This window comes from Drosophila innubila (genome assembly GCF_004354385.1).
Source record: "Drosophila innubila isolate TH190305 chromosome 3L unlocalized genomic scaffold, UK_Dinn_1.0 0_D_3L, whole genome shotgun sequence".
In the NCBI taxonomy this organism is placed as follows: Eukaryota; Metazoa; Arthropoda; class Insecta; order Diptera; family Drosophilidae; genus Drosophila; species Drosophila innubila.
In genome coordinates this window covers 11,034,489-11,061,861 of record NW_022995376.1, presented here as the reverse complement: position 1 = coordinate 11,061,861, position 27,373 = coordinate 11,034,489, and the positions used below count along the sequence as shown (strand labels likewise).

The following is a 27,373-nucleotide window of genomic DNA, read 5'->3' as shown; positions in this document are numbered from 1 at the left end:
AAGGTGGCAGTGTCACTCAAAAGAAAAAATAAGTTTAAAAAGAAAAAACCAAATTTTTTTTCTTGGCAATAATTTGTCAAAAAATGAACAATTTAATGAAAATCTTAAATTCCAAGTTAAATAAAATATAGGTACACTGAAAAATGTGGGTGATTTAATTTATTTCGATTGCTGAATATTATTGTTCAACTCAAGTTTATTCAAATTGCAAATTTAATTGATTAAGGATAGTTTACTTATAATTTTGCGGCTTTTTCAAATCGCATTTCGTATATATATCACATGCTTATTGTATTATCTTTCTTAATTCGGATTACGTTATAAAAACAAAGGTCTTCTAACAACAAGTTCTTCTAAAGAAGCATTAACATTATACAATCGTTAGGCCTACATTCTATGGATTTTCGAGAAACTACAACTAGACTCTAAATATATAACGATATAGTTTGTTGCCATATGTATGGGTTTGTAACTGATATATATATATATATTTTTTATAATAATAAATTCCTGGGAGCTCACTCTTCATCACTGTCCAAAAGAAATAATTTTTTACGTCGAAACGAAGACGTATCCAATACTTTGGATGTGGAAACATTGGCACGCGAATTACTGGCGTCTATGGGCAAATAGTTGCTACTATCAGCTTGTTCCTTGCGTGCCGAGCACGAACTGCAATTGAAAATTCTTCATATTAATATCGATCGTCATATTTGTTGAGATGCTGTTAGCTTTTACCCCCTTTGACGAGTTGACTTATTGTGATTATGATTTAGTGGAGTCGAGTTGACCACATTCTCTCGGCCACAGGCCGTTGGTGTGCCCTGCTGTGACAGCTCCAAGTTATCCATAGCGGACAAGAAATCAAAATCAGAGACATAACAATTTCGATTACCAATTGGCGTTGATCCCACCAATTGGAATTCCACTCGAGGCACACCAAGAGCGGATGTTGATGGAGATGACGGTACTGTTGGAGCATTTCCATTCTCAGAGGAATGCGATGCCCGCAGAGGCTTATACAAATGCAAGATTTCCAATATGTAGAACAAAGAACGGTATGCAGCCGTTCTGAGATTGCACACTTTCATCCAGATAGCACGGCGTGATCTTCGGAAGCACTTTGACTAAAGTAATATAAAGGAAATGTTAATAGATGATTACGATTACTGTTATGATTTAAGTGCTTACCAGCAGCTTTAATGTTACCATGGATTTTTCATCTTTTTGCATTCTTAAAAGTTTTGGATGCGATAGGAGCTGGTCCGCCGTTGGTCTTAGTCGTGGATCTGGTGACATCATGCACTTGATGACCTGCTGCAGCTCCACAGAGATAGCTGAAATGCAAATTGCATAAATTACAATTGTCGATTAATGTTAACAGTCCGCTTACTATTAATAAACTCTTCGGGCAATTTGCTTTGTCGCAGCTCATGCCAGAGAGGTCCATTCGAGGGCAGCTCCATGTAGCAGGCGAGCTCCAGCATTGCAATGCCCAAACTGAATATATCGGCAGCCTTTGAAAATTGTCCCTGCAGTATCTCGGGAGCCATGTAACGTGAATCGCCCTCCGTTGCCTGATGATTGTTTGCCTTGTCCACATCAATGACCAAACCAAAGTCAGCCAGCTTGCACGTATCGTCGTCATCAATTAGTACATTATCCAGCTTAATATCCAAATGAATGAGATTACGATCGTGCAGTGACTTAAGGCCACGCAGCAAATCCAACAAAATGTGCCAAATGCGCTCCTCGGGAATTTGCCGGCATCGGTATAAATACTGCTCAAGGCTCTCGCGGCACAGCTCCATCTGCATGAACAGGCGATCGTACTGCTCCCAGGCACGTATGAAGCGAATGCAGTTTTCGTGTCCGGAGAACTCCTCATAGCGACGCACTTCCTCTAATCGCTCGGCTCGATATTGTTCCCCACGAAACAATTGCTTGGAGATTTTCACCGCATACAGCCGGCTGTCGGCACGATCTCGCACCTGGAATACCTCACCAAAGGAGCCTTCGCCCAGCTTTGCCAAACGCTCAAAACACTGCTCAAAATGACTTTCATTGCAGGACGTGGAAGCTGCGGTCACGTTTGGTGATACGGGCAACGTGCCGGCATCCGGGCACTCGGATCCACTGCGAAAGGAAATTGCGTGCGCAATTTGGGAACTGTTTGCACTGAAGGAGCCAACTGACTGGCTGCGATTGAAGTTGTTATTCTCAACGGTAATGTACCGCGTCTTGTATTTGGGCGGTCGAAATCGGTTGCTGTCCAAGTGTCCATTGAACTGCGACAACAAAGAGATTGATTAATTTATTAATCTCGAAAGTGAATTGGGCGTGTGTGAACACAAATCTCTTATTTGGATGCTGTTTATCTCTAACCTGTTTGTGCCGGTGCTTATCATCATTCATTTCTGGCAGCGGCAGTTGGTGTTTTTCCATGTTTTGACTGTATTTTGGCTAACAAATACAATTTAAATATATTCAATAACTGTTTATAATATTTTCTTGCGCATTCTTGTTTTTATACTTCAGGGGCTGCCACCCGACAAAAAATGTTGGTCCCACAAATAAATTTCCGATCTGGCAAGACGTACCATTTTAATCCAATTGCAAAAACAAACTATTTTGTTCAATTTTTATTAATTATAAAGATAGAATTTTTTAGTTTTTTTCATCAAATTATAAATTTATTGAAAAGTTATTACTAAATTAGCGTAAAAATAAATTTACACTTGAATTAACCGCCCGGTAATTTCTTTAATCACAACTAGAAAAGCAATTTAGTGTTGCCCCACAGGTTTATTTAGTTTTGATAATTAATGGAGGTCGGTCGACTAACTGCAAATATGTTTCGATTTTGCCGATTATATATATGTGTATATTATCGTATTGTTTAGTCCATAAAAACAACGCGTAGTTTTAGTCTTCAAAACAAATGCAGCAAGATGATTAGCAGAAGCGTAGACAGGTAAATATTTGATGTTTGACCGGACACAGCAAACAACAAAGGCGTCCTTAAAAACACGACCGTAATAGCAGTCAAGTTATGCAATTTATATGCGGTTTCGATCTGTGTATGAGTATGTAGTGCATACAAAATACATATGTGCATCGGCTTGCAAGTGTGACCGCATCTTACAAAATCGTGCGCGGGAGTTTTAAAATTAATTTTTTTTTATCAAACGAATAATGAAAATGAATTAAAAGATATATGTTTTGTTTACAGTACAGGCAAACAGCCAACATTTCGTGTCATACGTGAAGTGTATGATAGCTCAAATGCACACGAGCGCTTTGAAGCAGAGCTGGACAAAGCGCTCGAGGAAAAGGTAGACTTTATTATAATTGAGCCTCCACGCTTAGGCGATGAAACCGGTAAGTCGACAACATGATCTTCATTTACGTCATAAATAATTCACAAGGCTATCGGTTCGTCTAGGTCGCTGGATTTGGGTGGGTAATTGTCTACATAAAACTGCGGTGGCCACTGGCGTTGTGTCACTGATATCTAGTTTGCTATGGTATGATCGTCCAGTTATTGCGGCTCCCGCCTGTGCCATGTCACTCTTCTGCACGGGATTATACACTGTTTCATGGAACTACGATCCCTGCTGCCAGTATCAGGTAACGGAGTTGCTATTGTCATTCTTAGAATGTAAATAAAACGAGTTTATTGTCTGTGTTGCAGGTGGAGGAAAACAATGAGGTTGCATTGAACAAGTTGCCGCTGACAGAAGTCTCTTCGCCTGTGATCCTGGGCTATGCGCCCAATAACAAAACCAAATACTTGCATCGTGGCGTCACCTTTCTGTCGGCTGCTCTGTGTGCCTGGCAAATTTGGCGGTCATATAAGTAGACATAACCAATTGAGATTTGTGTGATCTGAGATCAGCAACTGGATACGGCGCGTAATCTTGAACTTGGCTCAAGTATATGATATAAGTTTAGTTCAACGCCATTGTGTATGCATTTCATTTAGAATTTCCAGCGTTTTGTTTTCCCTAGTTAAATTTTAAAGTGGTTCTAATTCCAAAATGTCTGTGCATGTTTCGAAATTTTTGATTTTGGGCAGCTATTTAATCTGCGCTTGCATTATTTATAATGACATAATTATGTTTTAGTTTTAAATGCGAAAGTAAAAGTCTTAAGTTAAACGGGTTTTAGTTGTTGTTCAAGAAAAGCACTGTATAAAATTAAAATTAAGCAAAATTACTTTTTGTGTATAAATAATAGTGATTGTTATTAGTATAGAAATTGAAAGCAGTGCAAGCAAGCAAATAAACTCCAAACCAAATATGTTTAAGAATAATATTTATGTATGTATGATGATGATGATGATGAAAGCTGTCGCCGAGTGAGTTATCTACATATACGCGCACAAAGAGTGTATGTGTGTGTATGTGGATTGTATATTTTATACATAAGAGTAATTGTAATGAGACGTCATGCGGGCTGCAGCAGAGACTTAAGCCTCAGTCGGCTTCTGGATTCAATCGCAGCTGTATTATGCTCGTCTCGTCGGCTGTGTGAAATGCCGAACCTCGAACCGCGTGGATCTATCGCGATCGAGTGACGAATTCCAGTGCAAACCAGTGCCAAGTGACGAAGCGTCGTTCCATTTAAGTAGAACACTTTGAGGTGGAAGTGTTAAGGCTGCTTGTTCTTGATGCGATTCTAAGACAAGGGACAATCTTTGAAAAATGGAAATCAATCGAAGTGTGGGTAGGTGATGTCCAATGACCAACTGTGAATATCCGTACAGATTATTCAACTGCCAGCGATCAAGTTAATGCGCAGTCAGACTAAACAAACTGTGCCAGTTTGTTTATCATTTCAAGAATTCTTCTTTTTATATCATAAGTAGCACAAATACAGTACGTGTTATTTGTTTAATATTTTGCAACAATAGCGCATGTGACAGATGGAGGAGATCACGACGACAGTTTGACATCTTCAACTGTCAGCTTTAACAGCACGGAGATTTGCATTGAATCTAATGAGCGTACTCCATTATTGTCGAGATCCGACTCTTCTCAAGAGACTCCGACTTCTACTGCTCCATGTTTCTACACAAAAGAATGCCTTAATTGGCGTACTATTGGACTACTCGTGATGTTTACTATCGGCCTGGCTGTGGCCACATATTTGCTCTGGAGAGAAAGTAAGTTGTATCACTAAGATGAGCATGAGATCTCTAGATTAAATCTACTTGTTTGTTTTCGAAATTTAAATAAATATAATCATAGTTGTATAAATATTAGCAACGTTTATCTCACATTTCTAAGGCGGTTTTATGTGCATTGTTGTGGGAAGTTACTATTAATATGTATATTATGTACTTTACTGTGGTCTTTTTAGGGTTAACTATTAATAGGCTACTGATAACCTTAATATTAGTAGACTCTGTTTGTACAACATTTATAAAAGTTAATATTTAACTATGGTTTTATGTTGTTTTCACTTCTAATCCAATTGTAGGAGAAATAGCTTGTGTGAATTTTAAATAATTTATTTATTTCTAGAATTTAGAGTCTATTACTCTGCCATAACTTACAAGACCTTCCGTTAAAGAGTAGTTTGTGTTTTAAGCAAGTCAGTTGTCGTCGTATGATTGTTCCAATGACAGCTAATTTCTTCGGTTTAAAAATATATACAAACTGGATGACTGGGATTTGGGTAATTTTTCTGAATAAGATACGTTAATCAGGTGTTTCAACTCACAGTTATATGACTTTTCTTCCGTTTCAGCAATAGATTTTGGGGAAATTGGATATAGATTAAGTCTAACACAGCATGATATATGGAGTGCGGTCCAATTAGAAGACCAGACATTGTTGGAGGCTGGAAAAGTGGTGAATGTGTACGTAACACACACTGCCAGCGAGGAATGCACTGAGAACTGTGCACAGTTGTTGAACATTTTGCAGGTGAGTCACATCCAATTGAGACCAGAGTCATAATATATGCAATAATTAACCAAATATTTATTATTTTTCAGAGCGGGCATTTGGGGGAGCTTCCGTATAATTTTCTGATGGCAGGCGACTGTGAAGCATACGAGGCGAGGGGTTGGAGATATGTGAGCAACTATGGAAGAGTGCCTCAGAAAAGTTCCCTGGTTTTGGCCTTTGTGGGGGACTTTAGTGTGAGATTGCCGAGCGATTGTCAGCTGGAAACGGCTGAGGCATTGCTGCGGGAATCGCTGAGAAGAAAGAAACTGCAGCCTGGTTATCAGTTGTATGCGTTGAGTAATGTCAGTCGAGGCGAACTCGATGCGGATGCACTGCAGCATCAGTTGAGACAATGGCCGCTCTATGCTGGCCAGCAAAAAGTCAAGTGAAAGTATAATTGTTGCTAATTGCAATTAGTTCCTCTCGATTTTTATTGTACGCCACGAACAAAATAAGTATTTTACAAAATAAGCGCAGGATTATTAAAGCGGGGTGCCACCGTAAAGCGAAGCGAGTCTCCAGCTCCCAATCCCGATTCCGACTCCGATCCCAATCCGAATTCGGGCAGATGAGCTAGCAAAGCATTGCGCTGCGTGTGCCGTTACAAAGTTAAGGATAACGCCTAAGACTATAGCTTAATGTCTACAGCTAATGCTGGATGAAGATGATCTCCCATGCCCGATCTACGGCCTAATCGAACTCCAGTTTCCGAAAACTGCCCTCGATCGACTCGATCTGTGAGACGAAATTTGTGCCCGTGCTGGTCTTCTCGGAATTGTAGCTACTACGTCGTTGAATACCACGATCCGAGAGCAATGTACTCTGATCCAGCGACAGCACCAAGTCCCGTTTGGCAGCCAGCTCCTGTTTCCAGAGCTCGATCATCTGACGCATGGGCATGGAGCCACCCATCTCTTGGGGCAGACACTCGGCATCGACGCCCTTCATCAGCTCCTTCTCGCTGCCGTAGATGATGATGCGGTTTTTCATCTTGGAACTGACGCGATTCTTGACAAAGTCAATCAGCCATTTCAATGTGGAAGGCACATTGATCAGATGAATCTCCTTGTGGCGCATGGGCAGCGATTGTTCGCCCCATTTGAAGACGCGTGCGAACTCTGTGGGATTCCAGTTGGTCACATGCGAGGTGGTCACACCGGCAAAGTCACCCACATGACTGAGACCTGTGATTTGTGTCTCCTGATCCTCCATCAGGCACTCGTAGGTGAGAAAGTGAGCTTTCGCCTGATCGCAGCTGGTGTGCAACTTTGGATTCAAGCCTTTGGCATTGATGATCACCACACGTCTGCCGTTCTTATCCCTCTTCGGTCCCGCAAATATGTATCCCTGTTCGATGACATCGCTCAGACGCGGCTCCAGAAAGTCCAGCTTCGTGGCCATGTGCGGGAAGGTGCGTCTTATATTCAGATACTTGAGCATCGTCTGTTCCGCCATCGGCACACTGAACTTTTTGGCACGCAGAAAGCGCAACAGGAACGTATCATCACAGCGCACATTCTGCAGATCCTCGTTCTTCAAAACCCAATTGCGCAACTGTTCTAGGCTCTGATCCCGCGTGCACTTGTCCTCGCGCAGCTCCCGTTTGGCAATCTTCAGCAGCGATTCCGGCAGCTCAGATACACCGCCATCCTCCAGTACCTTAGTCTCCTTCATTTCTTTTATTTATGACTCTTTGCTTTGCTGCAGTTGGTCTACGTGGCGTATGCGCAATGTCAGGTGTGCTGAAAATGTAAATAGATTAAAAATCTTTAAGCAAATACAGTTGTTAACTAATTAATATAAAAAACTTCAAGTAAAAATAATATTGTTAATTGCTTTTGAATAGAGTTTAATTGATGCATCTCGCACTCCACTTAATTGAGCTACTTTTCAAGCCAAACTAATCAACTCGAAACAATGTTTAAAACAATGCAACTTCTGCACAAATAAACGCTAAATAAAATTAGCTCAAGGTCTCTCACAATCTCAAGGTTTTCATTTGCAAATATATTTGCTAATTATGCTTACAAAAATTGGTTGATAAAACAAAAATTCAGAAACAGTCGCAGAAACCGAAATCATGCGTGTGATTCAGCAAAGTTCAAAGATTGGAAGCATTAAAGTCAACTTAACATATGCAAATTATTTTTTTGCCACCTTTTTTTATGCTGCTGCCGGACAATAAATTCAAATGGTCCAAATGAACACACAATGGATGGGACAAAAAAAAGATTGAAATTAACTAACTTAAAATAATACTGCGAATTGGTTCAAGTTCAAAAACTTTTGACTAAAAGCGGGTCAATAAACAAGTCTGTGTGTGAGCGTGTGTATGAGTATGTGTGTGTGTGAGTGTGTGCATAATTAGCTAAACAGTTGTTCATATAGAAAGAGTTCAACTGTTAATCCCAACTGTTTGTTTGTCCAGTTTCGACTTCAGCTTCAGCTTTGATCTATTGCATAATCTTTTTTCCGGCGGCAACATTTGAAATTTCACATACACATACAAACATAAACGTATGTAATGTGTGCATCTATAGAAAGTAAAACTGAGAGCAATCGCCTCTCAGCTGTTGTCATCCAAACACTTGGCTTATCTTGGCTCTTTTAAACAAAACCAAAAAAACAACAAACATTTAATGTTATTTGCCTATAAATATTGTAATGTATTGTTTGTTTTATTGCTGTTGCTGTTGTTTTTGTTGTAATTTATCATGCTACATATGCAAATCAATTGATGCAAATACTGTGCCATTTAATTGATTTACGTTTATTTGTTTTCGAGTTTTCATTTGCATACAAATTTCACAAGTTTTTTTTTCCATTTTTTTTGTTGTTTTTTATTGAACCAAATGCATTTGGGATATTTACACAAATTTGCATTTTTCTTAACTGTTTTTCTCCAAAATTGAAAATGTGATTTCGAAAATTTGTCATTAAGCAATGGCGCCCACAAATTCAACAAGCGTCTGCTTCTTCAGTGGTGCTGTGTTGTTGTGTTTTGCTGTGTTGTTGTGTTGCTGTGTTGCTGTGTTTTGCTGTGGCTCATGCTTGGGCTCTCTTGGAGTTACAACATGTTTATTAGTGGCTCGGGGCTTGTCAAGTGGCTCTGACTGTGGTTGCATGTTCGCCTCTCTCTATCTTTCTCCCTCTCTCTGTTCTTCTCTGTCTCTCTGTATGCTTAACTGGCCAAGCTAATAATGCAACAGAAACAACGAAATCGAAATATCTGTGCTGCAGTTTGGTAATTGTTTTTCAATTTTCATTCGTAATTGGCCCAAGTAATATTTTAAACTTTTCTAAACTGTTAAAATATTACTTTTGATTTTGAATGTCCCAAGTCTTGGCTTTCAAAAATTCAAAAATTGCTTTACTTCTTGCTTTTAATTTTGATTTAAAATGTCTCAAGGTTTTCCACAAATAATATTTGCAAATGTTTTTTAAATTAATGTTTGTTGATTGCTTCAATATTTAGACGAAATATTTTTACACTTGACACAAATACTATTTAAAACTCTTTTAAAATCTTACACATACACAAACAATTATCCGTAAATCCTTGTTAATGTTTTTAATAAAACTTCAGTGCAGACACTATATATAGTATATAGACAGACTAGGCGATGTCAGGCTAAAACGCGAACCGGGACGACCGAGCAGCGTGAGCTCTGAACAACGAATGACGCAAAGAGGTAACAAAAAGTGGCTTGAAAAAAAATGTTAAAGAAATTAACTGGATTATATAATGACCACACACACATCGACATACTGTAGTGAACAACTGAGAGCAGCTGTGACGGCACAAAACCGAATCTGAATCCGAATGCAATCTGATCGGTTTCGGGCTGCTTAATGTTGCTGCTGTTGCTGCTGCTGCCGATGTTGCTGCTGCCATTGCTGCATGGAAGTGAACAAGTTTATTTTGTTGTTAAGTCGTAAGTGCGCAGTGGACAGTCGAACCTTTTCGGCCAGGCTAACAGGCTGTGCCAGCCATCAAAGGTAGCGGCGTCAGTTATTGCTGTTGCTGTCAGTGCTGCTGCTGTTGGGTAATCCCTGTTAGTCACTGAGTCAGTTGGTCACTCAGTCAGTGGGATAGTTGTGTTAAATCGGGTTACGAGCATTTAGCGCTTGAGTTTTGTGCCTTTTCATGCCTGTTTCACTTTGTTTATTTCACTGCAAACATTAATGATTAGGCTCATTGAAAACAAAGACGTTGAAACTCATTGCTCATGGCAAAAATTTGCATTTTCATGGCGACCATTTACAGCTTACCGAGCAACAGAAACAGCAACAACAACAACTTCAAGTCCAACCTTGAAAACGTAATTTCCCCCCGTTCCTCTGCTGATTGATATAACACCTAATGATCTTGTTGATGCACAAGCTGGAAATTCAGCTCAAAGTTGAATTTAAGACGTCATCCGCTTGGAAACATGTTTGTTTTTCTCTTAATTTTTTTGGGCGATTGAAATTTGATTTGATCATATGAGACTAGACAATTGCAGTTACTGGGCGTTGAGGTCAATTTATTTCTTTGAAATAGGAAAGCGTTAGCTATTTGATTGTCATTATATTTCGGGGCCATTTGGTGCCCCTACCACTATTACCCAACAGCGTATGTTTAGCATAGGGCGTAGGCCCTCTTAAATACTTTATGATCTGCATTTAGAGATCTCTCAGTGATTTAATGAAATTCGTATGCTTAAAACTAGCCAAGCATATTTTGTTGCAGTGTAAAAAAGCTTTGACTACATGTTAATTTAATTTAATTACGAGCTGAAGGGACAGTTGAGTTTTCAGCTGATTTTTCAATGTCAATTGAAAAACTCTGGTAATTAAATCTAAATTGAAAAGTCATGCACCGTAAAACAAGACTTTATAGATCACATCTTAATAAATCTATATCCAATTTTATAGATTAACTAGTTTCAGGTGAATAATTCATCTCTCTGTTTGTATATAAAGCTGATTTTCATCTTTATTTTTGGCATGCTCAGTTTTTGTTTGCTGATCGTTTCCCCATTTTACAGCCTGCAACCTTCAAGACAGCTTCGGACCAGCTGATCGACCTACTCAACAACGTATAAACATTTTTACTTTTTGGTTTTTTTTTATTTTTTTTATTTAAAACACTTGTGCGCCTTGTGTAATGTGCGCACTCATCATTGGCAAGTTTTTAATAAATCTGAGTTGATTTTACTTCATATTTCATATCATAACTAGTTTACAACAGAGAAGAGACTCTGTCCAATTGCTCCACATGCCCATAAAGACACCACCGTCAAATGTGAACAATAATAATTTTTAATAAACACATTACAGCGCATTCAAAAACTGTAAGAGGGCCAACTGAAAAAAAAACAGACAATAACAATTCGCAACGACTTCAATAAGCCGTAAACTTTGTTTGGTTTCGTTTTTGGGGAAACGGTTTTCGAAATGGCATCACATGGGCAGCAGTTTTGGCCGTCGTGATTTTAGTCTTAACTAATAATTAACGGCATAGAAATTCAACTATGTATCTTAATTATCTTTCCCAAAATGGCAATTTCGTAGTTCCCTTTTGTGTGGCATCTACCTTTTTCCAATTTCGTTTAGCTTCTAGCTATAAATTAATACGCCTGTATTGTAATTACCACAGCTGTTTTTGCCAAAAAAAAAAACAATACAGCCCTTTAGGCTCTAAATTTGGCTAAAAGAACTTTGCATACATTTTTGAACATGTCAGTTATTAGAATAACATTTATCACTTTTTTTAAGGCATACAAGTAAATGTGGGCGCTATGTATTTTAGTTACAATGACAAACAAACCACATTAACTACGAGTTTATATTTGCTTAAGACGCAAAACTAACGATAAACTTATCGTCATGTTAATGCTACTTTACAACAATTTTGGTTTGCTTATTGACGTATTGACTTTAGCACTTGCCACTGCACTGTTTAAGTGTTATTGTTCAGTCTCAACAACGATTGTTATAATTACACAAGATAATACCACAGCTCTTGAGCAAAGCTATTTTTTTTTTTTTTTATTATTTTAAACATGCCCGCAAAAATAGTAATTATGCTTTAGACGGCTGAAACTTACCTAATTGATTTAAATGTCGGCAACCAGAAAGCGGCACTCGAGACTTTATTTAGCCAAAAAATTAAAAAAGCCGCAAAACCGCTTTTAAAAACGTCCGCTGCTCACAAAGGTTCAGCGCAGAATCAAACAAAGCGAACAAATCATTTACCTAAAGTACAACAAGTTGTGTTTAAAAACGCTTCAGTGGTGAACGATGTTGGCAACTTTTAAATCTATAATGCGAAATCGCCACAATGAGAGAGAAATCAAATGAACAATAAACATAAACATAAGAGGTAACTCAAATTCAAATTCAAGTTGGCGCCACAAAGTCAACGAAGCGATAGCAATTGAATCGATAAGTCGCGCTTTAGCAATCGAATTTACATTCTGGACTTTTACAGCACTGTTATTTAAAAAAGGGTAGCCAACGGATTTCCGAAATAAAAAATGGCAATTGTTTTTCTGATTGGTGGGGTGTTCTTATATTTTCTTAATATATTTATATATATTTAAGTTGTTTTTTATGCATAAAATTAGAATCTAAAAATTTACAACTAATTTCGCTTACATAGTAATTTAATGTATACAAAATCACAGTTGGTAAAGGAAAATTTTTTTTCTGAGAAGACAATAACTGTCTAGAAGAGTGATGAGCCAGCCATATTCATGTTTTCGGATAAAATCATTTGTTGAACATCGCTAAAAACATCGCGAATGCATCTCGTGTCGGTGGCGACGGTAAAATGATAATAACATTCTCTTTCCGAGATGCTATAGTCGCATTGATTGCGGGAATTGCGTTTGAATTGCTCCTGGGTAATATCAACCATTTTCTGCTTGATAAACATCTTGGTCCAATCGCACTCATCGAAACAGCTTTGTTGCTGCTGTGGCCGCTTGCTGAAGTCCTCGAACTCCGGAAAATAGTCGACAATATGCTTGCCGGCGCGTATTTTACGCTCCATAATATCATACTTGTTGAGGAATACAATTAGTCCGGCGGAGGCAAGGAAGCGATTCTGCCAAACGGCGCGGAATAGATTGAGGGCCTCCTGTAATCTATTCTGACTGGCATCTTCGCGTAGATTCTGATCGAATTCGCTGCATGAAATGAGAAACAGCACCGCCTGAATGCCCTCAAAGACCTGGATCCACTTGTTGCGCTCATCCCTCTGACCGCCCACATCGTACATGCGGAACTCCTGTTCGCCACCACCCAGACTCTTGGGTATGGGCACACGGAAGGTGATTTTCGAGATGCCGGTGGTTACCTTTCTGCTGTGCAGAATGTCTTCAGTGCTGGGTATATAATCCACCTCACATATTCTCGCAAAATTATCGAGAAAACTATAGGAAAATAAAAATATATTCTTAGTTAACAGTTCCAATTTAGTATCATTTTAAATAACTTACTATTTGGCGCTGTCCAGCAGTGGAAATTCATTCGAGCGATCATAACAGGCGCGTATGCCTACATCGTTCCACAGTGTCATGACATGATCACAGTACTCCTGAAATACATAAAAATCATAAATTAAAGATAAGATCTTGTTATGCTACGAAATTAGTCATAGAAATGCTACTGGGACTATGAATGGAATCCCATAGCTCCCAAAAATTTGGAAAGGTTATTTACTGATCAGCATTTATCTTATCGTAATCGTATATATAGTATGTAAAGGCTAACTAAATGACCGAAGGGGCTAAAACACACCATGATTCAGAGTCTAAGTCGATGTCGGTGTCGGCGATTGTTCAAAGTTTCACACCTGCAGTAGAAGACTTCTGGCAGGAAGTGTTCAATGTATTTGTTTTTGTTCTTGGCGTGAAAAAACACTTGTCGGAAAGTTTTGAGACATATCATTTAGTATAATGGCAATGCAATCAATCAAATCACGTTCGATGATAACAAAATAGCGATCGCTTAGCGTTTCATTCACTCGATCGTTGCATATTTGCAAGGAGAACTCTAATGTATCTGTATCTGTATCTATAGCTGTATCTGTATCTGTAGTTGAGTATTTGTGTTTTGATTTCGAAACGTGCGACGTTGACGCAAATCTTGAGTTTTAAAAAAATCGTTTAATTTTTGTCGATTGTCCGGCTCAAAAGAATTCTAACTGCGACAACATTTGAAGTGTGTTAGGGTGGATAAGATACTGTTACCCATTGAGGGATTATTTGACATAATTGTGGCGTCATTGTTTCACCTGATTCACTTACCTCATTAAAGTACTCTGGAGCAACGGCGGGCAGGGACAGGATGAAGTTGGCACTGCGCTCAGTGGTGAGGCTGCCAAAGCGCAATCCCAATGGTTCCATCTGGAGCACCAGCTGAATGATGGAATCATGGATGTTCTGATAGATCTCCGGTATCTTCTCACGTCGCTCACTGAAATGCCGAATCAGAATTTATAGACAAACACAGCAAGGATTGATCGGACTTAAGCTCGACTTACTCATCGGTAAATCCATTGATATGTAGTATACGCATCTGTTTAATAATTGTCGTTTTGCCCGATTCGGCAGTGCCCAGGAGCAGGATTTTGACGACTGTATCCTTGAAATTCGACTGCAGATCCTTGATCATTTGATGATCGTGATGGGACTGCAGCTGCTCCTGCTTGTTCGACATTGTTGATGGCTTGGAACTGCGCAAACAGCGTAAAAGTCTGTTAATCGAATACAAATGACAATGATAATGATAAATATTTGCATAGACTTTGTTATTACTTCTAAGGAAAAAGCGACAATGGCAACGGTCTATATATAGAAATGGACAATTGTTTGCAATCTCGATACGCTGGGCTAAATTAAAGAGCACACATTTATTTAACCATGAATGCATGTATGTTTAATTAAAAGAGCACACACATTCGCACACCCAATAGATAAATTACGTATACGCAATAGATAAAGACAAAGCGAGGGGGGAAATGTCAGACTGGAGGGGCAAGCGCGGTTAGGGTTAACTGAAGCAATGTCGGCAACATCTCTAACACGAATTGGCAATTTTTGAAATACAAACATTAATTAGGACCAACTATTTGCAGTTTACTAATTGGCACTGGAATCGGGATCGAAACAGACACGTGTCTTGTCTCAAACATGACAACATCTTCAAGTGTCTGCAGTAATTGGATATAAGCCATCTCTCTTACTCTCTTTTAGTCTCTCTCTCTCTCTCTCTCATTCTCTTTTATTTTATCAGACAGACCCTAAATACCTTGCACTTTGCACTTGCCAAATACCTTAATGACTTTTTATATCGTGCTCACATGGAAAATCATTCATAGAATAAAATGATGGATCATGCGAATGGCGGGGAATGGAGAATTATTGCAAATTTATAGCTACAATTCAATTGGTGATTGCCAAAATGTTCGTGTGGCTGATTATTGTTGTTGTTGTTATTGGCCAGGAACCACGCCCTGTTTGGGCGGGCTTATCGAGCAACGGGCGCCTTAATACTTAAGATAGGACAAAACTTATCAAGCCGTTGGCATCGGCAATTGACGGCGCTCAGTTTTAGGAATGATGAAAGTTCTCCCCCAATTTGTGTTTCATCAAATATAGGAAATTTATAAAATTTAATACTAGTATATATGAAAGTGAACCATAACCTATCCCCCAGCCTGATTCATCAATGTCCTACAACGGGTTTATCCAGAATTGACTCAGCACTTTCCTTCTTTCTTCTCTCTGTCTCTCTCTTTCTGGCTTGTTGTTGGCTTTCATAATCTTTATCGCCTGTAATTGATTATTTGATTTTAAGTGGGCATTATAAATGGTCATATGCCTCGCATTTATTGTCTTATTTACAAAAATTAGTACGAGTAATTTGACTGGCCGTTCAATGATCTCCATGTTCGATAGTGTAATAGCCTAGCAACTGTTTTGTAATTATTAATAAATAAATTATTGGCAGCTGTTGTCGGTTCAGTTGCGCTCTAATCAAAAAAGCCATGTAATAAAATTCCAGAATTTATTCGCATGTACAAATAATTAACTTGGCTAATTAATATTTGAAAATGTCAAAGATGTGACAAATAGTTTTACAATTATTGTGCAATAAATCCCATTGACACCATTTCTAAATTAAGTGTATATATTAGCTGATAAACAGTCTAGTTAATTTGACTTATCATGCTGATAATTCCAATAATTATTTCATTGATTCCTTGTTTAAAATTAAATCTCGTTAAGAATCTTACTTGGACTCACCTTAGTTTCATGTTGAATAGTTTCGTTTCAATTTTGATAACGACAGTTTGTAGTTGGTAATTATTAAATAAATGATTGTAGTTGTTGTAATTGTAGTTGTTGAACAAATCACTTGGTATTGTCACACATATATAATATATAAGCTAAGTCCTGAATACTTTAAATTCTTTAGCTTGTTTACAGTTTATGTTTATGCTAGACTTGGCCTTTGTTTAATTAGCACTCGACAAACGAACGTTCTTCACTTTATTTGACTTGACTTGGCCAACACTGCGGAGGGTTAAGAGCTCTCCGACGACACGTCTAACGTTCTATTATGGTATCACAGTACTGAAACGCTCAGCGAACTCGACGTTTTCTTAAATACTCGTACTTATCAGCGCCTCAACATGGACGCAGCTAAATCCGCAGGGCCGATGCACGACCGAGCAATACCAGCAACAACAACAACAACAACAACAACTATAACGATAGCACCGATAACAACAACAACAGATCGCTCGCCAGTGAATCGTTTGTTAATTGCTTGTACGGCTGTACGAAGTAAGAGTGTACAATATCGGCGATAAGATAACCCCAGAGAGGGACCAGACAGGGGGGCGAGGCGGCAGTTTATCGATAGAGTGTCAAAGCAACAACAAAACAAGAAAGAAATAATTATTTTAGGCACACTGAAGAGATTATACTCTTGCAGAAAAACATCTTAAAATATCTTGAAAAACAAAAAATATTTTTATAAAAATATTTAATTTTAAATTTAATGTAAAAGTGCGATTTTCATTGAATTTTGTCACAATGTAGAAGTTAATATCTTACACATCAGCATAGCTTTGAGCGGATGGATATGACTTTCTCGAATTTCAGGAACAGGAATATACAATATATGCTCAAAAAAATCTACATTTTTAAGCGCGTTACATATTTAGTAACAAACTTAAAGTAACCGCTGTAAGTGTACAAAAACATAATACAGAAAGAAAGAGAGTAAATCACGAGAGTTTTGGGCTAATCATTTTATGGCGAGGAATGAGGAAACTTTTTTTTTTTTGCCAAACGTCCGTCCTTGTCTCGACGCAAAACGAAATTTACAATTTATGAGCTGACATTTTTGCCGTGTTGTCGCGATGTTGACATTGCCGATCACAGGCGTTAATTCTTTCTGTAGGAGTAGGAGTAGGAGTAGGAGGAGCACTCTAACCAATTCAATCACTCACTTACTCACTTGCCAGTGGAATTATACCTGGTTAGCTTATGCAAATGCACTCAAAGTGCACTGGGATAAAGGCACATAGAGGAACGACTGGGGATCTAACACTTGTTTCTATAATGGCACTGATAGGGAGAACACTGTTTGCAGTCGTGCTGTAAATGATTACAGCTTGTAGCCAGCTGGGCAAAGTGGGTAAAAAACAAATTCTAAACACTTCAAAGAATATGTAATTAAAATACCAGCCCCTAAAGCTAGTCCTCTGTTATCTGCCGACCCAAAGCAGAGCTATGACTCGTGGCCGGCCTACGTGGCGTATGCGTAATGCCAACTGCCACAGACGATATCCAAGTGATTGAATTGGTTCACGGGCGTTCATAATAATAATTATGATCAATGTCAATGGCATCCGCAATCTGTGTTATGCTCTGCAATGTCAAGAAAATTCCCCCCAGAGCGATCTTTTTGTTTATGTTCTTGAGGCTAAAGAAATCAATGAACTCATTCAATGCGGGAAGGGTTTTTGAGTCAAGTTATCGTTATCGTTTTCACTTGCCTTTGACTAACGGTGCCATAAGGCCAAGGACACATGACTTTCATTGGAAGACAATTGTCAACTTGATTGAGATTTCTGTCAATTATACGAGTATACTCGTAAATGGGGTATAACTTTTATTTGTTTGTTTGCAGTGCGTCTGGAATTGAAATCTGTGAATACTCGTTAATGGGCATGGCCGTTGCAAATGAAACAATTATTATCTATTTGCGGAAATTTTCCCTAATATCGTAAATTCAGTTTATGGCCCTCCACGATACCCGAACCTGCCCAGTCACGGGAACCGTTTGTCAAATTCCTAAACTTTTGCCTTCTGTGGCTTATCGTCAAGTTGAAAGTAACACAAATTTCGCCATAATTTAACTAATTACAAAAAAAAATGAAACAAAGTGTTTACTGATAGCTGACAATTAAAGTAATATTTTTTAGAAAGAAATGACATGGAATGGAATTTAAACTATTTGTTTATGGAACTTCAATTATATTTAATACAAACCCGAATAACAAGTCGCCATTCATTTCCTCGTATCAGTCTTGGAACACTTCAGAATTGATATGACAGATCAGCTCGAGGATTCCTTAGAAACTCACTCTTAAACACGCGTTAATCTAATGGCGACCTCTTTCAAATATAACCAAATGCCAATTGCTTCATAATTCGAACTCGAAAAGAGTAAAGTCCCCAAAATAAAAAAATCAAGAGCGCTTTAGTCGAGTAAAGGACTGTTAGATACCCATTATATAATTATAATGCATTAATTGTATCTATCAATTTTAAACTCCATAACTGCGTTAAAACAGTCATAACATGCTTTATATTTAACGGATATTGATGTAATTGAGTGGGACGACTAATAAAATAACCATCTCCTTAGTAGTTTCCACCTCTTATAGTATTAAGTGATAAACGTTTTTACATTTGATTGTCATCACGATGAGGAATATTTATATAATCTGCCACGCCTTCTTCTGCTTGTTAAATACATTGCAACGAATATACCCTGTCTTTTCTACGATTAACGAGTATAAATAGTTAATCGCTCTGGAGGGAGCATGTGTTTACGTTATATAAATCAGATTCGCTGCGTTGCCATAAATTTCTTCGATTTCGATCTTGGCCAGGCTGAAATGGACGTGGCGCTAATCGCTAATCGCTTTGATAATGCTCTATGCACTCCCCTCATGCAAAACCTCTTGAAATGTCAATATTGATGAAAACACAAAGTCAATATCTACAGTTTCTTTTCAAATTTGTACATAAATAGTTTATGAAGTTGGTAGCGCAGTCAAAAGGGCAAACAAATGATTATTGTGCATTCTTATTTTAATCTTTTCATTTCCATGATATTTTTCATATTTTATAACGAACATAACCTTACTACTTAGCTAGTTTGTAGCAACTGTACGGAGCAAATAACTAACACTAGTAAATAACCAGCTTCCAGAAAATTTCAGCGATATCCAAGATTCCAAAATGCGTAGTCACAACGAAATTGTGGATAATTTTCTTCTCTAAATAAATCAGTGTACTAAGAAAGCTCCCCCTTCTTCTGAGAATTAAGTGGGCACTGAAAATAGGCACGTAATCAGACAGCGTTACGTCGGTTCTAAATTTAATTGTCTTTAGTTGGCAGCTGAGAAACGTGATCCAAACGATCCATAAAGGGTGACAGCTCGCAAAGTGTGTGCTCTGATATATATAATATGTATACACGTATGTATGGGTATCCATATCAGGCTGCACCCGCATGTACTTGATAATAGCTCACTCTCTCTTCCTATGCTGTTTGTCTAATTCGACAAACAGGGCCAAAACAAGTTGCAGATAATCACCAACAATGGGAACTCCATTAATGGAATGGGGAGTGGGTGGGGGCGACGAAATGGAATTTTTGCAATGTTGACAAGCATTTGATTAAAGAGTCGGTAACACGTTGACAGCTGCTGATGAGGATGATGTATGGATCTGGTGCTGTTGCTGTGAAATTGAATGATAGTTCAACAACAACTGAATCATCAGGTCAGACAGAGGATATCATCTATAAAATGGCTAAATAAATGGCCTGCGCAATACTGTTAATCCTTCAAAAACTTAAGCCATTGTCTTTCTGATAAGTCTAAAGTAGCTTTTGTCATTAAGTCTACGTATCATATTATAACAAAATCTTTTAAGCCCTGAGAAACCATAAACCGATCGGTATAGTTGGATTTTGTTAACCACCTTTTATATATATTCTACATACACCTGATATTGAACTTAGTAAATGGCGCCGTTTTAAAACTAAACAAATATTTCTTAACTGAAAACCAAGGTCGTCCAAAATTAGAAATCTTCGACTATATAAACCCACCTATAAAGATGTTGAGATTAAATGTCACTAATCGAATTATAATGAACAAATCGTAAAGAATTTACTTTGACGATCAAGTGCCAACTTTACTGCCAATACTCAGAACATTTGTTAAGCTGTGTGATCGAGCTTTAAAACCCTTCTGGAACATATAACCAATTTAAGTATCTGCAATAAGCTTATGCCTACGTAAATAACACAACTCGACCAAGACCGTCTAGGCCAATAAGACTCGCGTAAGTGGCGACAGTCGTATCAGCGAGCCAAGTGTATAAGAGTTGCTGAGAGTGTTACCGCTGATAGGATCGTCGTGATCATATCACGTGACTTGTTGGCTGTTTTTTGGCCAAGTTTCTTATCCCAAAGAATGCCTCCCAGAAGTAGGTGAATTGTCGAGGCGTTGTGAAAACAATTTGCGTCTCACTAGGATTATCTAGATCAGTCGTCCAAGAGCTATTGCAACTGTCAGATCAGCAGTTCTGCAATTGATTGCAGTCCGCAGACAAAAACAAAGAAATGCTTTATCAATTATGTTATACAAAATGATGTAAATAAATTGATAAAGCTTAAGTCCATACTCGTTCAACTTTAAATGGATTATTTTCTAGCATTTTATATAGAGATATTTCTATTCTGAAGACCAATCTGATATAGTTAATAAGAGCTTAATCATATATCAATTATTTTCCATTTTGAAAATCTGCTTAGATCTCTATCTACTATTACAAATAGAAATCTTTATTGTAATTTACACTTTTACAGCTTACTTGTTAGTCTTTTAAAGCGCTTGCATTTTGGCATACAGCAAACTTTTATAATATAATATATTAAACAAATCGCAATGTTTCTAGTTAAACATATATATATAGGGATGTATATGTGTATATTATACTCTAGGCGAATTTAATAAAAAAATCGAATGTATTGCGACAGCATAGCATGGGTGACAGTTTTACTGATCTCGTCCTCCTCTGCGACCCCGACCTCATTTCAATAAAGACCATTTGAGCTGCTCGCGCGCCGATTGAAGTACCTGAAATCAGATATCAGATCACAATTAACTAATGAATTGATAAATGATAAAGATAAAAAATGCATATGTCTAATGAGAAAATAATACAGTGGACAACGTTTATTTAATCATTCGAAAGAAAATACAACTAATAAGTGCAACTCTTCAACGTTTAAATCATATGTTTAACAAACTGAAATACACAATAATTTGTACATAATAATAATGTACTTAATATAAAAGTATAAAATACGAGTACATATAGAAAATAGTTAATTCTGGCCTGATTTTGAGCGAGCGAGCGTTTGATATGACTACATAGTATTTGTTCATAGTTGTTATAGGAATCAGATATCACATCGTAATACAACTACCAAAATAGACCATTTAGTGTGTTAGTTACCTGAGCAACGGTCTGTTCGGCAATGGGTATATCCTCGTTGCGCAGATCGACACGTTTCACCACAGATGACGGATCAGCGTCCAAAATGATGCTGTAAAATCAATGAGATAGCTTAGTTAAAATTCAATTTAAAACACAACTTTAATTACTTACCCGCCATCACAGATTTCATCAAAGGCCAACATGATAATCTCTAGGTTCTCCAGCACCAGACGTTTCTCCACATTCTTCTTCAAGATGAGGCTAATGGAGTCGTAGAGACAGTTTAGCACTGACAACAGTATCAGCTCGTTCTCGTAAGCATTGCCCATAACGTAGAAAAATAAGTCCACGTTGCTTTTGTAAACACACGTCAGACCATCGAGCATGATGATTTCAGTGTTGGAGCGGTGCGTCTTGTTAAACAGATTCTTTTCAAAGGCCTTCTGCTCCTTCAACGTGGATAGTATGTTTTTGTCGTAGTACTTGGCCAGAATCCGGTTGCCGTCATTGTCCATGATACACATGCCCTTGATAATGTCCTGCAAGGTAAGGGCATTTTATTATTACATCCCATTGCAAAATAAACAATAAAAATCACAATTTACCATCATAAATCCGTCCATTTTGCCAGCAAAACACAATGTGAAATTACTAAAAACTTGGTGTGGAAACACTGATTTGCCCAAAGGTTGCCACCCGGTCCAAAGGCTGCCACCCTGTAAAATGTTACGATCTGGCAGTATATATATTTAACATATACTCCCCAATAGCAATTTGCTCCTCACTTAACATCTGCAAACGCGCGGAATTTAAATTTATTGTATTAAAACTTTGTTGGCTAGTATCTTAGCTATTTTGCATCACAATATCATATATTTTTCGGATGCTTTGCAGCCATAAACAGCTAATATTTTCTCTGAAAAGCACTGTGTGATTTTGACATCCCAACGGTTTTGAACCGATGTAACGTTTTTTGCTTTTCCTGAAACGTCTTTGTGAATAGAATAAATTAAAAAAATTTATAGAACATATTCATAGCGTTCCAAATTGTGAAATTTAACAGGCACACATACACATTTGCCCGCTCGCCAACGAAATAATCGCTTTAAATTATTTATATTTTTGAGAATTTTATGTAATGGATATTTTGCCAGAGGTCGGGACTGTCAATGAGGTCAAAGAGTTGAAAGAGTTGAAGGAAGTTAAAGAAATTAATGAAGTTAAAGAGACAAAACAGGAAGGAGACCAAAAAGATGATAGTGATGTGGTCAAAATGGTTAAGGAGCCTCGAAAAATGCCGCGTCGCAAGCGTGAGCAGGACAAACAGGAGATACATGTTGTTGTTGGAACAACAGCTGGAAGGCCAAAGCCGCCAAAAGCGGATACTAAAAAACTACGCAAGAAACTCCTTGAATTTGAACAGGAAAACCAAAGTCTTGCCAAGGCGATTACTGACAAAAACCAGGAAATTTCTGCTTTAAAGCGATCTGTGGACTCGCTGAATGAAGTCCTGAACTCGGTGCCCATAGATGAGCTGCGTTGTAACTCATCCATTGCGGGCTCAAAGATTCTGGAACTGAGCAAAAAGAATCGCCAGATGCGTGCTGAACTGGAGCAGTTAAAGAATCGTGTCTGCAAGAAGGACATGCACATTGAAAAGCTGGAAAAGGAGCTAAAGACCAATGAAGAAAAGCTTGCGGTGAACGGAGAGCTGCTTAAGAAAGGAAATGCGACCGATGAGCTGCATGCCAAGATCAACAGTATGCAGCAGAAGATCTTTGAGACCCGCAACAAGAATACGGAACTGCAGAATCAGCTGAAGTTGGCCCAAAAGTGTTTGCAGCACGAGATCGGCGAGAATGTCAACATCAACCTATTGGCCAACAATTTGAATCAAGCCACTTGGCGCGGACGTGCCCAACAGATTATATCATTGCAGCAGAAGGTACAAGAACTCAAAGCACGTCTCGAGTCCTTTGAGAATGGAGCCGAGCGCGTCGATTACATGCCAATTACACTAGGCTCCGATATGGACCTGGCCAGTAATAGTGGCACTAAGATGACGCCTCGTAGCGTCAAGCAATCTATAAATTCTCCGGGCAGAGGCAGCACTACGGCCAGCTTGGGTGGCGGAGATGCTGGGGTCGCCTCCTTTGACCGTTTTACGCCGGGTGTCCGCAAGAGCGAGATTCTACACCGAGCGAAAGTCGAGGGACTTGAGAAACAAATTGCCGCTCTGCAGGCACAGTTGGAGGAGCAAGGCAAACGCCTCCTGGCTCTCAAGGTGCGCAACAAGACGCTCAACGATGAGATGACCAAGTACAAGGCACGAGCCACCGAGTTGGAGGAACAATCCGACGGCAGTGGCTTGAACGCCTCTACATTGAGCGAAAAACTGAAAACTCAGCGGGGTCAATACGAGTCTCGTCTGGAGGATATGCGAAATGATGTGATACGCATTTCCGAAGAACGTGACATTGCCAAACGACAGATGGAAGAGCTGAGTGGCATGAATCTGGAGCTGGAAACAGAGCTTAAGCAGAAGGAGCACTGCATCACGGGCCTCCAGGAGATGATCAAGAAACTGGAAACCGATTTGCGTGCGGTAACTGGAGGATTTCTGTTCTCCTGCCGCGAGTTTCGTAAGGTGGGTAAAATGCTGCTTGTAGATCGATCATTATATTTTTATACGCTCCACAGGAAGAATTTGTGGGTATTCTGGATGCCCTCGAAGTGGAAAAGAATCAAATGATGCTAATGAATAAGACTTTGGATGAACGCCTGGAAGCTGAGCGTGTTAAGAACGACGCGGCCAATGACCAAATAGCCAAGCAGAAGACACGCATCGCTCGCTTGGAGGTCAAGGTACGTGACCTGGAGAAGGACCTCGATGTGCAAACAGACCGCAAGAAGCGTTCCCAGCGCATTAACGACTATGCCAACGCCTTGGGTCGCACTCCGCTGACGGGTTCCATTAGTTCCTTTAGTTTTGACAATCAGTCGCAATATACATCGGCCACTTCTCTGAATTCCCTGACAGCAACAGGGGAGCCAAAGATTGAAGATATGAAGAATCAGTAAGTTAACCAAGTTTCTAAATTGCTTAGGCTGTTGCCAATTCTTCTCCTCGTTAGATTGGAGCTGGCCAACGAGAAGATAACCATGTTGACTGAGAAATTAGATTATTTATCGGCCGAGAAGCGTGCCGATGCCAAGTTCTTTGAGGAGACCATGTTCAACTCCAAGAACATAATATTGGACACCATTCTAGGCTCCCGCATTGGCTCCGATCCGAAAGTGGACATTTTGCCCGAGGTAACAACTAGCGACAGTGTCTAAATAACGTTTATTTTCATTTATTATCGTTTCGTTTTCATATATATTTCTATGTGCCGGAAAATCCATCGATTTTCCGTCTATGGAATTCAATTAAAATAAACAAAGAAAAAGGAAATTACAGTGCACATTTTCATTTTATTTTGTAATTTTGCATTTTATTTGTAACACATTTGAATACGAAGCCTTTGGCATTGCTTCACTCACTTTATAGTATTAGTTAGAGTTATGGTTGTTGTAGTTAATGGTATTACTTTAATTAATTAATTGTTTATATTTAGGCATATGTCATAATACAATAGCAAATGACGCTTTTGTGTTTGATTATTCATAGTATTTTATATAGTTAATTATTGCAAAATGTTTGCATTTTTATGCGTATGTGGGTGTGTATGCTTAATAACATATATTGTAAGTTATTTAAATACAAATACAACTTCCGTACACAATTCATTACGCTGTATTGAGTTTATTTTAGGCTTGCTTCAAATTCGTTTCAATTCTTGTTAGTAATAGCATTTATTAATATTTATAACTATAAGTATGTATATGTGTATTTGTATATTAATTATTGGTCGATAAGCCTATTAAATGGTTTATCTAAAAACACGTTTAGCAAATTAAAGGCACTTCAAGGATTCTTGTGAAAACGAAACAATTTCAACACTAGATTAATTAGAAACGAAAACAATTCAAATATATTCCTAAATGTACCCTAAGTATATTTATTTTATGAACTAAACAAAAAGAAAAAAATTAAAGAGTTAACTGTAACTGCATTTGCAACAACAAGTTAAATTTTCTTTTCTTTAGGTAAATTGACAAAATTGTAGGGAAATTGCATTCAACATCCGCAAAAGCTTTTAAAAAGCACAAGTTTAACCATATATATATATAGTTATTCAAGAAATTGTTTTAACGATAGAAAAAATTCACATATTTGTTTTCTATTTAAAATCAATGGATTTTAATGTTTCTTTTTTCTAAGAATAAAAAAAAACTATATTTTTTCTTAGTCAAAACAATTAATTGTCTAACTGCATTTATGTATATATCCATATAGCCGCCGTTCTGAACATTTTGCTGGATTTTCACTGCTTTATCTCTTACAAAATACTAGACTCTAATTGTATTAGAAGCTATTGCTGCTGGTTTCGATCGAATCTGCATATATTGTTAAAACTTGATTTAGCTAGAGCATATTTAAGTATGTATGTATATATGTGTAACCCGATTAGTTAGCTGGCATATCCGTATATGAATATGTATGTATATTAACTGATTAGTTGTATGTATATAAAGTTCAATAAATATTTCTAAATTTACGGCCTGCATTACGCTTCATGCGTAGCTTGTAGATAAATGCAAATTTTGGCTGGGTTTTTACCTTGGTCGTATTTTGTTTTTTTTTTTGTTGGTTCAATTGTAAAATTACAAAATTTTTATTATTTCTTGATGTGTTGTTTTTGTTGTTGTGGCTTGTTTATTAATATTATTATTGTTGTGTAGTTGTAATATGGAAATTCTTATAAATGTGATATCTGGTTTTCATTCTTTCAATTTCACATTGTTTTTTTAAAATTAACAAATCTTTTTTTCGTTTTTACATATTGGCCTGCTGACTTTTTTTTTAATTTATATATATATACTCTATCTATATATAATCTTTATATATGTGTATGGGTATGTATTTATATATATATAATGTGTATGTAATTCATCGCCGCCTGAATACATGATTGAAATAGTAGTAAATATCCTGTTCCGCCTGCTGTTGATTGGGAGTTTTGCGTGTTGGTTGCTGCTGCTGCTTGGAATCCATTTGCGGATGATAATTGTTGTAGTGATGATAGCCGTGCATTTCGTACGGATTATGGTGCCCCGGATGCATGCCCGGCATGCCACCCGCACCCCCAACACCGCCGCCACCACCACCATGCATCATCGGGTTGCCCGCTCGCATCATATTGCGATCAGCGAGAAAGACATTTATGAAGAAGATGAGCACGAGCAGGATGTACAGCAGGCAGACCAGTATGACCACAAACTGCTGGCGGCAGCAGCAGGTGTAGCACATTCCCTATTATATAACCGCCTGCTCCACATAGTTGGCGGGCAGCATGCCGGTTTTGCCAGTGCGCTCCACGCGTCCAGTCATCCAGCCGGAGTCAATTGATTCCACCTCAAAGATGACATCGCCCTCACGAAAGCTCACTTCGTCGACATCCTGCGCCTCGTAGTCGTAAATGGCGCGATAAATGCGCTGCTAAA

General features: G+C 38.2%; 9 protein-coding genes across 16 annotated transcripts in view; 3 read left to right on the top strand and 6 right to left on the bottom strand.

Annotated features, from left to right (window-relative positions):
- Positions 1-153: 153 nt before the first annotated feature.
- Positions 154-2,571, bottom strand: LOC117786808 (membrane-associated tyrosine- and threonine-specific cdc2-inhibitory kinase). The gene is made up of 5 exons (XM_034625205.1): positions 2,386-2,571; positions 1,394-2,288; positions 1,192-1,337; positions 739-1,127; positions 154-672 (listed from the first exon to the last, which is right to left on the bottom strand). The coding sequence occupies exons 1-5, from the start codon at positions 2,443-2,445 to the stop codon at positions 519-521; spliced, it is 1,644 nt and encodes a 547-aa protein (XP_034481096.1). The 5' UTR covers positions 2,446-2,571; the 3' UTR covers positions 154-518.
- Positions 2,572-2,833: 262 nt separating this feature from the next.
- On the top strand, positions 2,834-4,300 carry LOC117786867 (transmembrane protein 11 homolog, mitochondrial). The gene is made up of 4 exons (XM_034625283.1): positions 2,834-2,974; positions 3,233-3,381; positions 3,446-3,630; positions 3,695-4,300. Exons 1-4 carry the CDS (start codon positions 2,952-2,954, stop codon positions 3,860-3,862), a joined length of 525 nt encoding a protein of 174 aa, XP_034481174.1. The 5' UTR covers positions 2,834-2,951; the 3' UTR covers positions 3,863-4,300.
- Positions 4,301-4,445: 145 nt separating this feature from the next.
- LOC117786844 (peptidoglycan-recognition protein LD) lies at positions 4,446-7,941 on the top strand. Of its 2 annotated transcripts, none has more exons than XM_034625256.1 (4): positions 4,446-4,728; positions 4,916-5,167; positions 5,761-5,933; positions 6,005-7,941. In XM_034625256.1, exons 1-4 carry the CDS (start codon positions 4,707-4,709, stop codon positions 6,344-6,346), a joined length of 789 nt encoding a protein of 262 aa, XP_034481147.1. In that variant the 5' UTR covers positions 4,446-4,706; the 3' UTR covers positions 6,347-7,941. The 2 variants fall into 2 exon arrangements, with proteins under 2 accessions (XP_034481147.1, XP_034481146.1); XM_034625255.1 differs by having other exon boundaries at positions 5,755-5,933.
- On the bottom strand, positions 6,361-7,657 carry LOC117786835 (alpha-tocopherol transfer protein-like). The gene has a single exon (XM_034625245.1). It carries the CDS (start codon positions 7,629-7,631, stop codon positions 6,648-6,650), a length of 984 nt encoding a protein of 327 aa, XP_034481136.1. The 5' UTR covers positions 7,632-7,657; the 3' UTR covers positions 6,361-6,647.
- A 4,547-nt stretch (positions 7,942-12,488) lies between the features above and the next one.
- On the bottom strand, positions 12,489-16,599 carry LOC117786821 (guanine nucleotide-binding protein G(f) subunit alpha). Of its 2 annotated transcripts, none has more exons than XM_034625227.1 (5): positions 16,256-16,599; positions 14,491-14,703; positions 14,255-14,423; positions 13,445-13,542; positions 12,489-13,378 (listed from the first exon to the last, which is right to left on the bottom strand). In XM_034625227.1, exons 1-5 carry the CDS (start codon positions 16,264-16,266, stop codon positions 12,670-12,672), a joined length of 1,200 nt encoding a protein of 399 aa, XP_034481118.1. In that variant the 5' UTR covers positions 16,267-16,599; the 3' UTR covers positions 12,489-12,669. The 2 variants fall into 2 exon arrangements, with proteins under 2 accessions (XP_034481118.1, XP_034481119.1); XM_034625228.1 differs by having other exon boundaries at positions 14,491-14,682.
- Positions 16,600-21,068: 4,469 nt separating this feature from the next.
- Positions 21,069-22,417, bottom strand: LOC117786866 (coatomer subunit zeta-1). The gene is made up of 4 exons (XM_034625282.1): positions 22,372-22,417; positions 21,938-22,305; positions 21,785-21,875; positions 21,069-21,402 (listed from the first exon to the last, which is right to left on the bottom strand). The coding sequence occupies exons 1-4, from the start codon at positions 22,387-22,389 to the stop codon at positions 21,355-21,357; spliced, it is 525 nt and encodes a 174-aa protein (XP_034481173.1). The 5' UTR covers positions 22,390-22,417; the 3' UTR covers positions 21,069-21,354.
- Positions 22,418-22,817: 400 nt separating this feature from the next.
- On the top strand, positions 22,818-25,223 carry LOC117786793 (coiled-coil domain-containing protein 13). The gene is made up of 3 exons (XM_034625187.1): positions 22,818-24,413; positions 24,467-24,843; positions 24,901-25,223. The coding sequence occupies exons 1-3, from the start codon at positions 22,905-22,907 to the stop codon at positions 25,103-25,105; spliced, it is 2,091 nt and encodes a 696-aa protein (XP_034481078.1). The 5' UTR covers positions 22,818-22,904; the 3' UTR covers positions 25,106-25,223.
- Positions 25,221-27,213, bottom strand: LOC117786878. The gene has a single exon (XM_034625296.1). It carries the CDS (start codon positions 27,177-27,179, stop codon positions 26,820-26,822), a length of 360 nt encoding a protein of 119 aa, XP_034481187.1. The 5' UTR covers positions 27,180-27,213; the 3' UTR covers positions 25,221-26,819.
- LOC117786791 (LIM and SH3 domain protein Lasp) overlaps positions 27,182-27,373 on the bottom strand; it is a 25,778-nt gene continuing 25,586 nt past the window's right edge. For 5 of the 6 annotated variants that reach the window (XM_034625180.1, XM_034625182.1, XM_034625184.1 and 2 more), the window contains one exon: positions 27,182-27,368. In XM_034625180.1, the coding sequence (XP_034481071.1) occupies positions 27,186-27,368 (183 nt within the window). In that variant the 3' untranslated portion in view covers positions 27,182-27,185. The remainder of the gene's footprint in view (positions 27,369-27,373) is intronic. The other variant, XM_034625181.1, reaches the window with a different exon arrangement.

Coding starts and splice junctions, on each gene's coding strand:
- LOC117786793 (XM_034625187.1), top strand. CDS start 22,905: ATGGATATTTTGCCAGAGGTCGGGACTGTCAATGAGGTCAAAGAGTTG. Junction 24,414..24,466: donor CCTGCCGCGAGTTTCGTAAG/GTGGGTAAAATG, acceptor TACGCTCCACAG/GAAGAATTTGTGGGTATTCT. Junction 24,844..24,900: donor ATTGAAGATATGAAGAATCA/GTAAGTTAACCA, acceptor TCTCCTCGTTAG/ATTGGAGCTGGCCAACGAGA.
- LOC117786821 (XM_034625227.1), bottom strand. Junction 14,424..14,490: donor ATCAATGGATTTACCGATGA/GTAAGTCGAGCT, acceptor TCGGCATTTCAG/TGAGCGACGTGAGAAGATAC. Junction 13,379..13,444: donor CTGCTGGACAGCGCCAAATA/GTAAGTTATTTA, acceptor ATTTTCCTATAG/TTTTCTCGATAATTTTGCGA.
- LOC117786878 (XM_034625296.1), bottom strand. CDS start 27,179: ATGTGCTACACCTGCTGCTGCCGCCAGCAGTTTGTGGTCATACTGGTC.
- LOC117786867 (XM_034625283.1), top strand. CDS start 2,952: ATGATTAGCAGAAGCGTAGACAG. Junction 2,975..3,232: donor ATTAGCAGAAGCGTAGACAG/GTAAATATTTGA, acceptor TTTTGTTTACAG/TACAGGCAAACAGCCAACAT. Junction 3,382..3,445: donor ACGCTTAGGCGATGAAACCG/GTAAGTCGACAA, acceptor CGGTTCGTCTAG/GTCGCTGGATTTGGGTGGGT.
- LOC117786808 (XM_034625205.1), bottom strand. CDS start 2,445: ATGGAAAAACACCAACTGCCGCTGCCAGAAATGAATGATGATAAGCAC. Junction 2,289..2,385: donor ATAAGCACCGGCACAAACAG/GTTAGAGATAAA, acceptor TTGTTGTCGCAG/TTCAATGGACACTTGGACAG. Junction 1,128..1,191: donor TGGTAACATTAAAGCTGCTG/GTAAGCACTTAA, acceptor ATATTACTTTAG/TCAAAGTGCTTCCGAAGATC.
- LOC117786866 (XM_034625282.1), bottom strand. Junction 21,876..21,937: donor GATGAAATCTGTGATGGCGG/GTAAGTAATTAA, acceptor TTGATTTTACAG/CATCATTTTGGACGCTGATC. Junction 21,403..21,784: donor CCGAACAGACCGTTGCTCAG/GTAACTAACACA, acceptor ATCTGATTTCAG/GTACTTCAATCGGCGCGCGA.
- LOC117786844 (XM_034625255.1), top strand. CDS start 4,707: ATGGAAATCAATCGAAGTGTGG. Junction 4,729..4,915: donor GGAAATCAATCGAAGTGTGG/GTAGGTGATGTC, acceptor TTGCAACAATAG/CGCATGTGACAGATGGAGGA. Junction 5,168..5,754: donor ATATTTGCTCTGGAGAGAAA/GTAAGTTGTATC, acceptor CTTCCGTTTCAG/CAATAGATTTTGGGGAAATT.
- LOC117786835 (XM_034625245.1), bottom strand. CDS start 7,631: ATGAAGGAGACTAAGGTACTGGAGGATGGCGGTGTATCTGAGCTGCCG.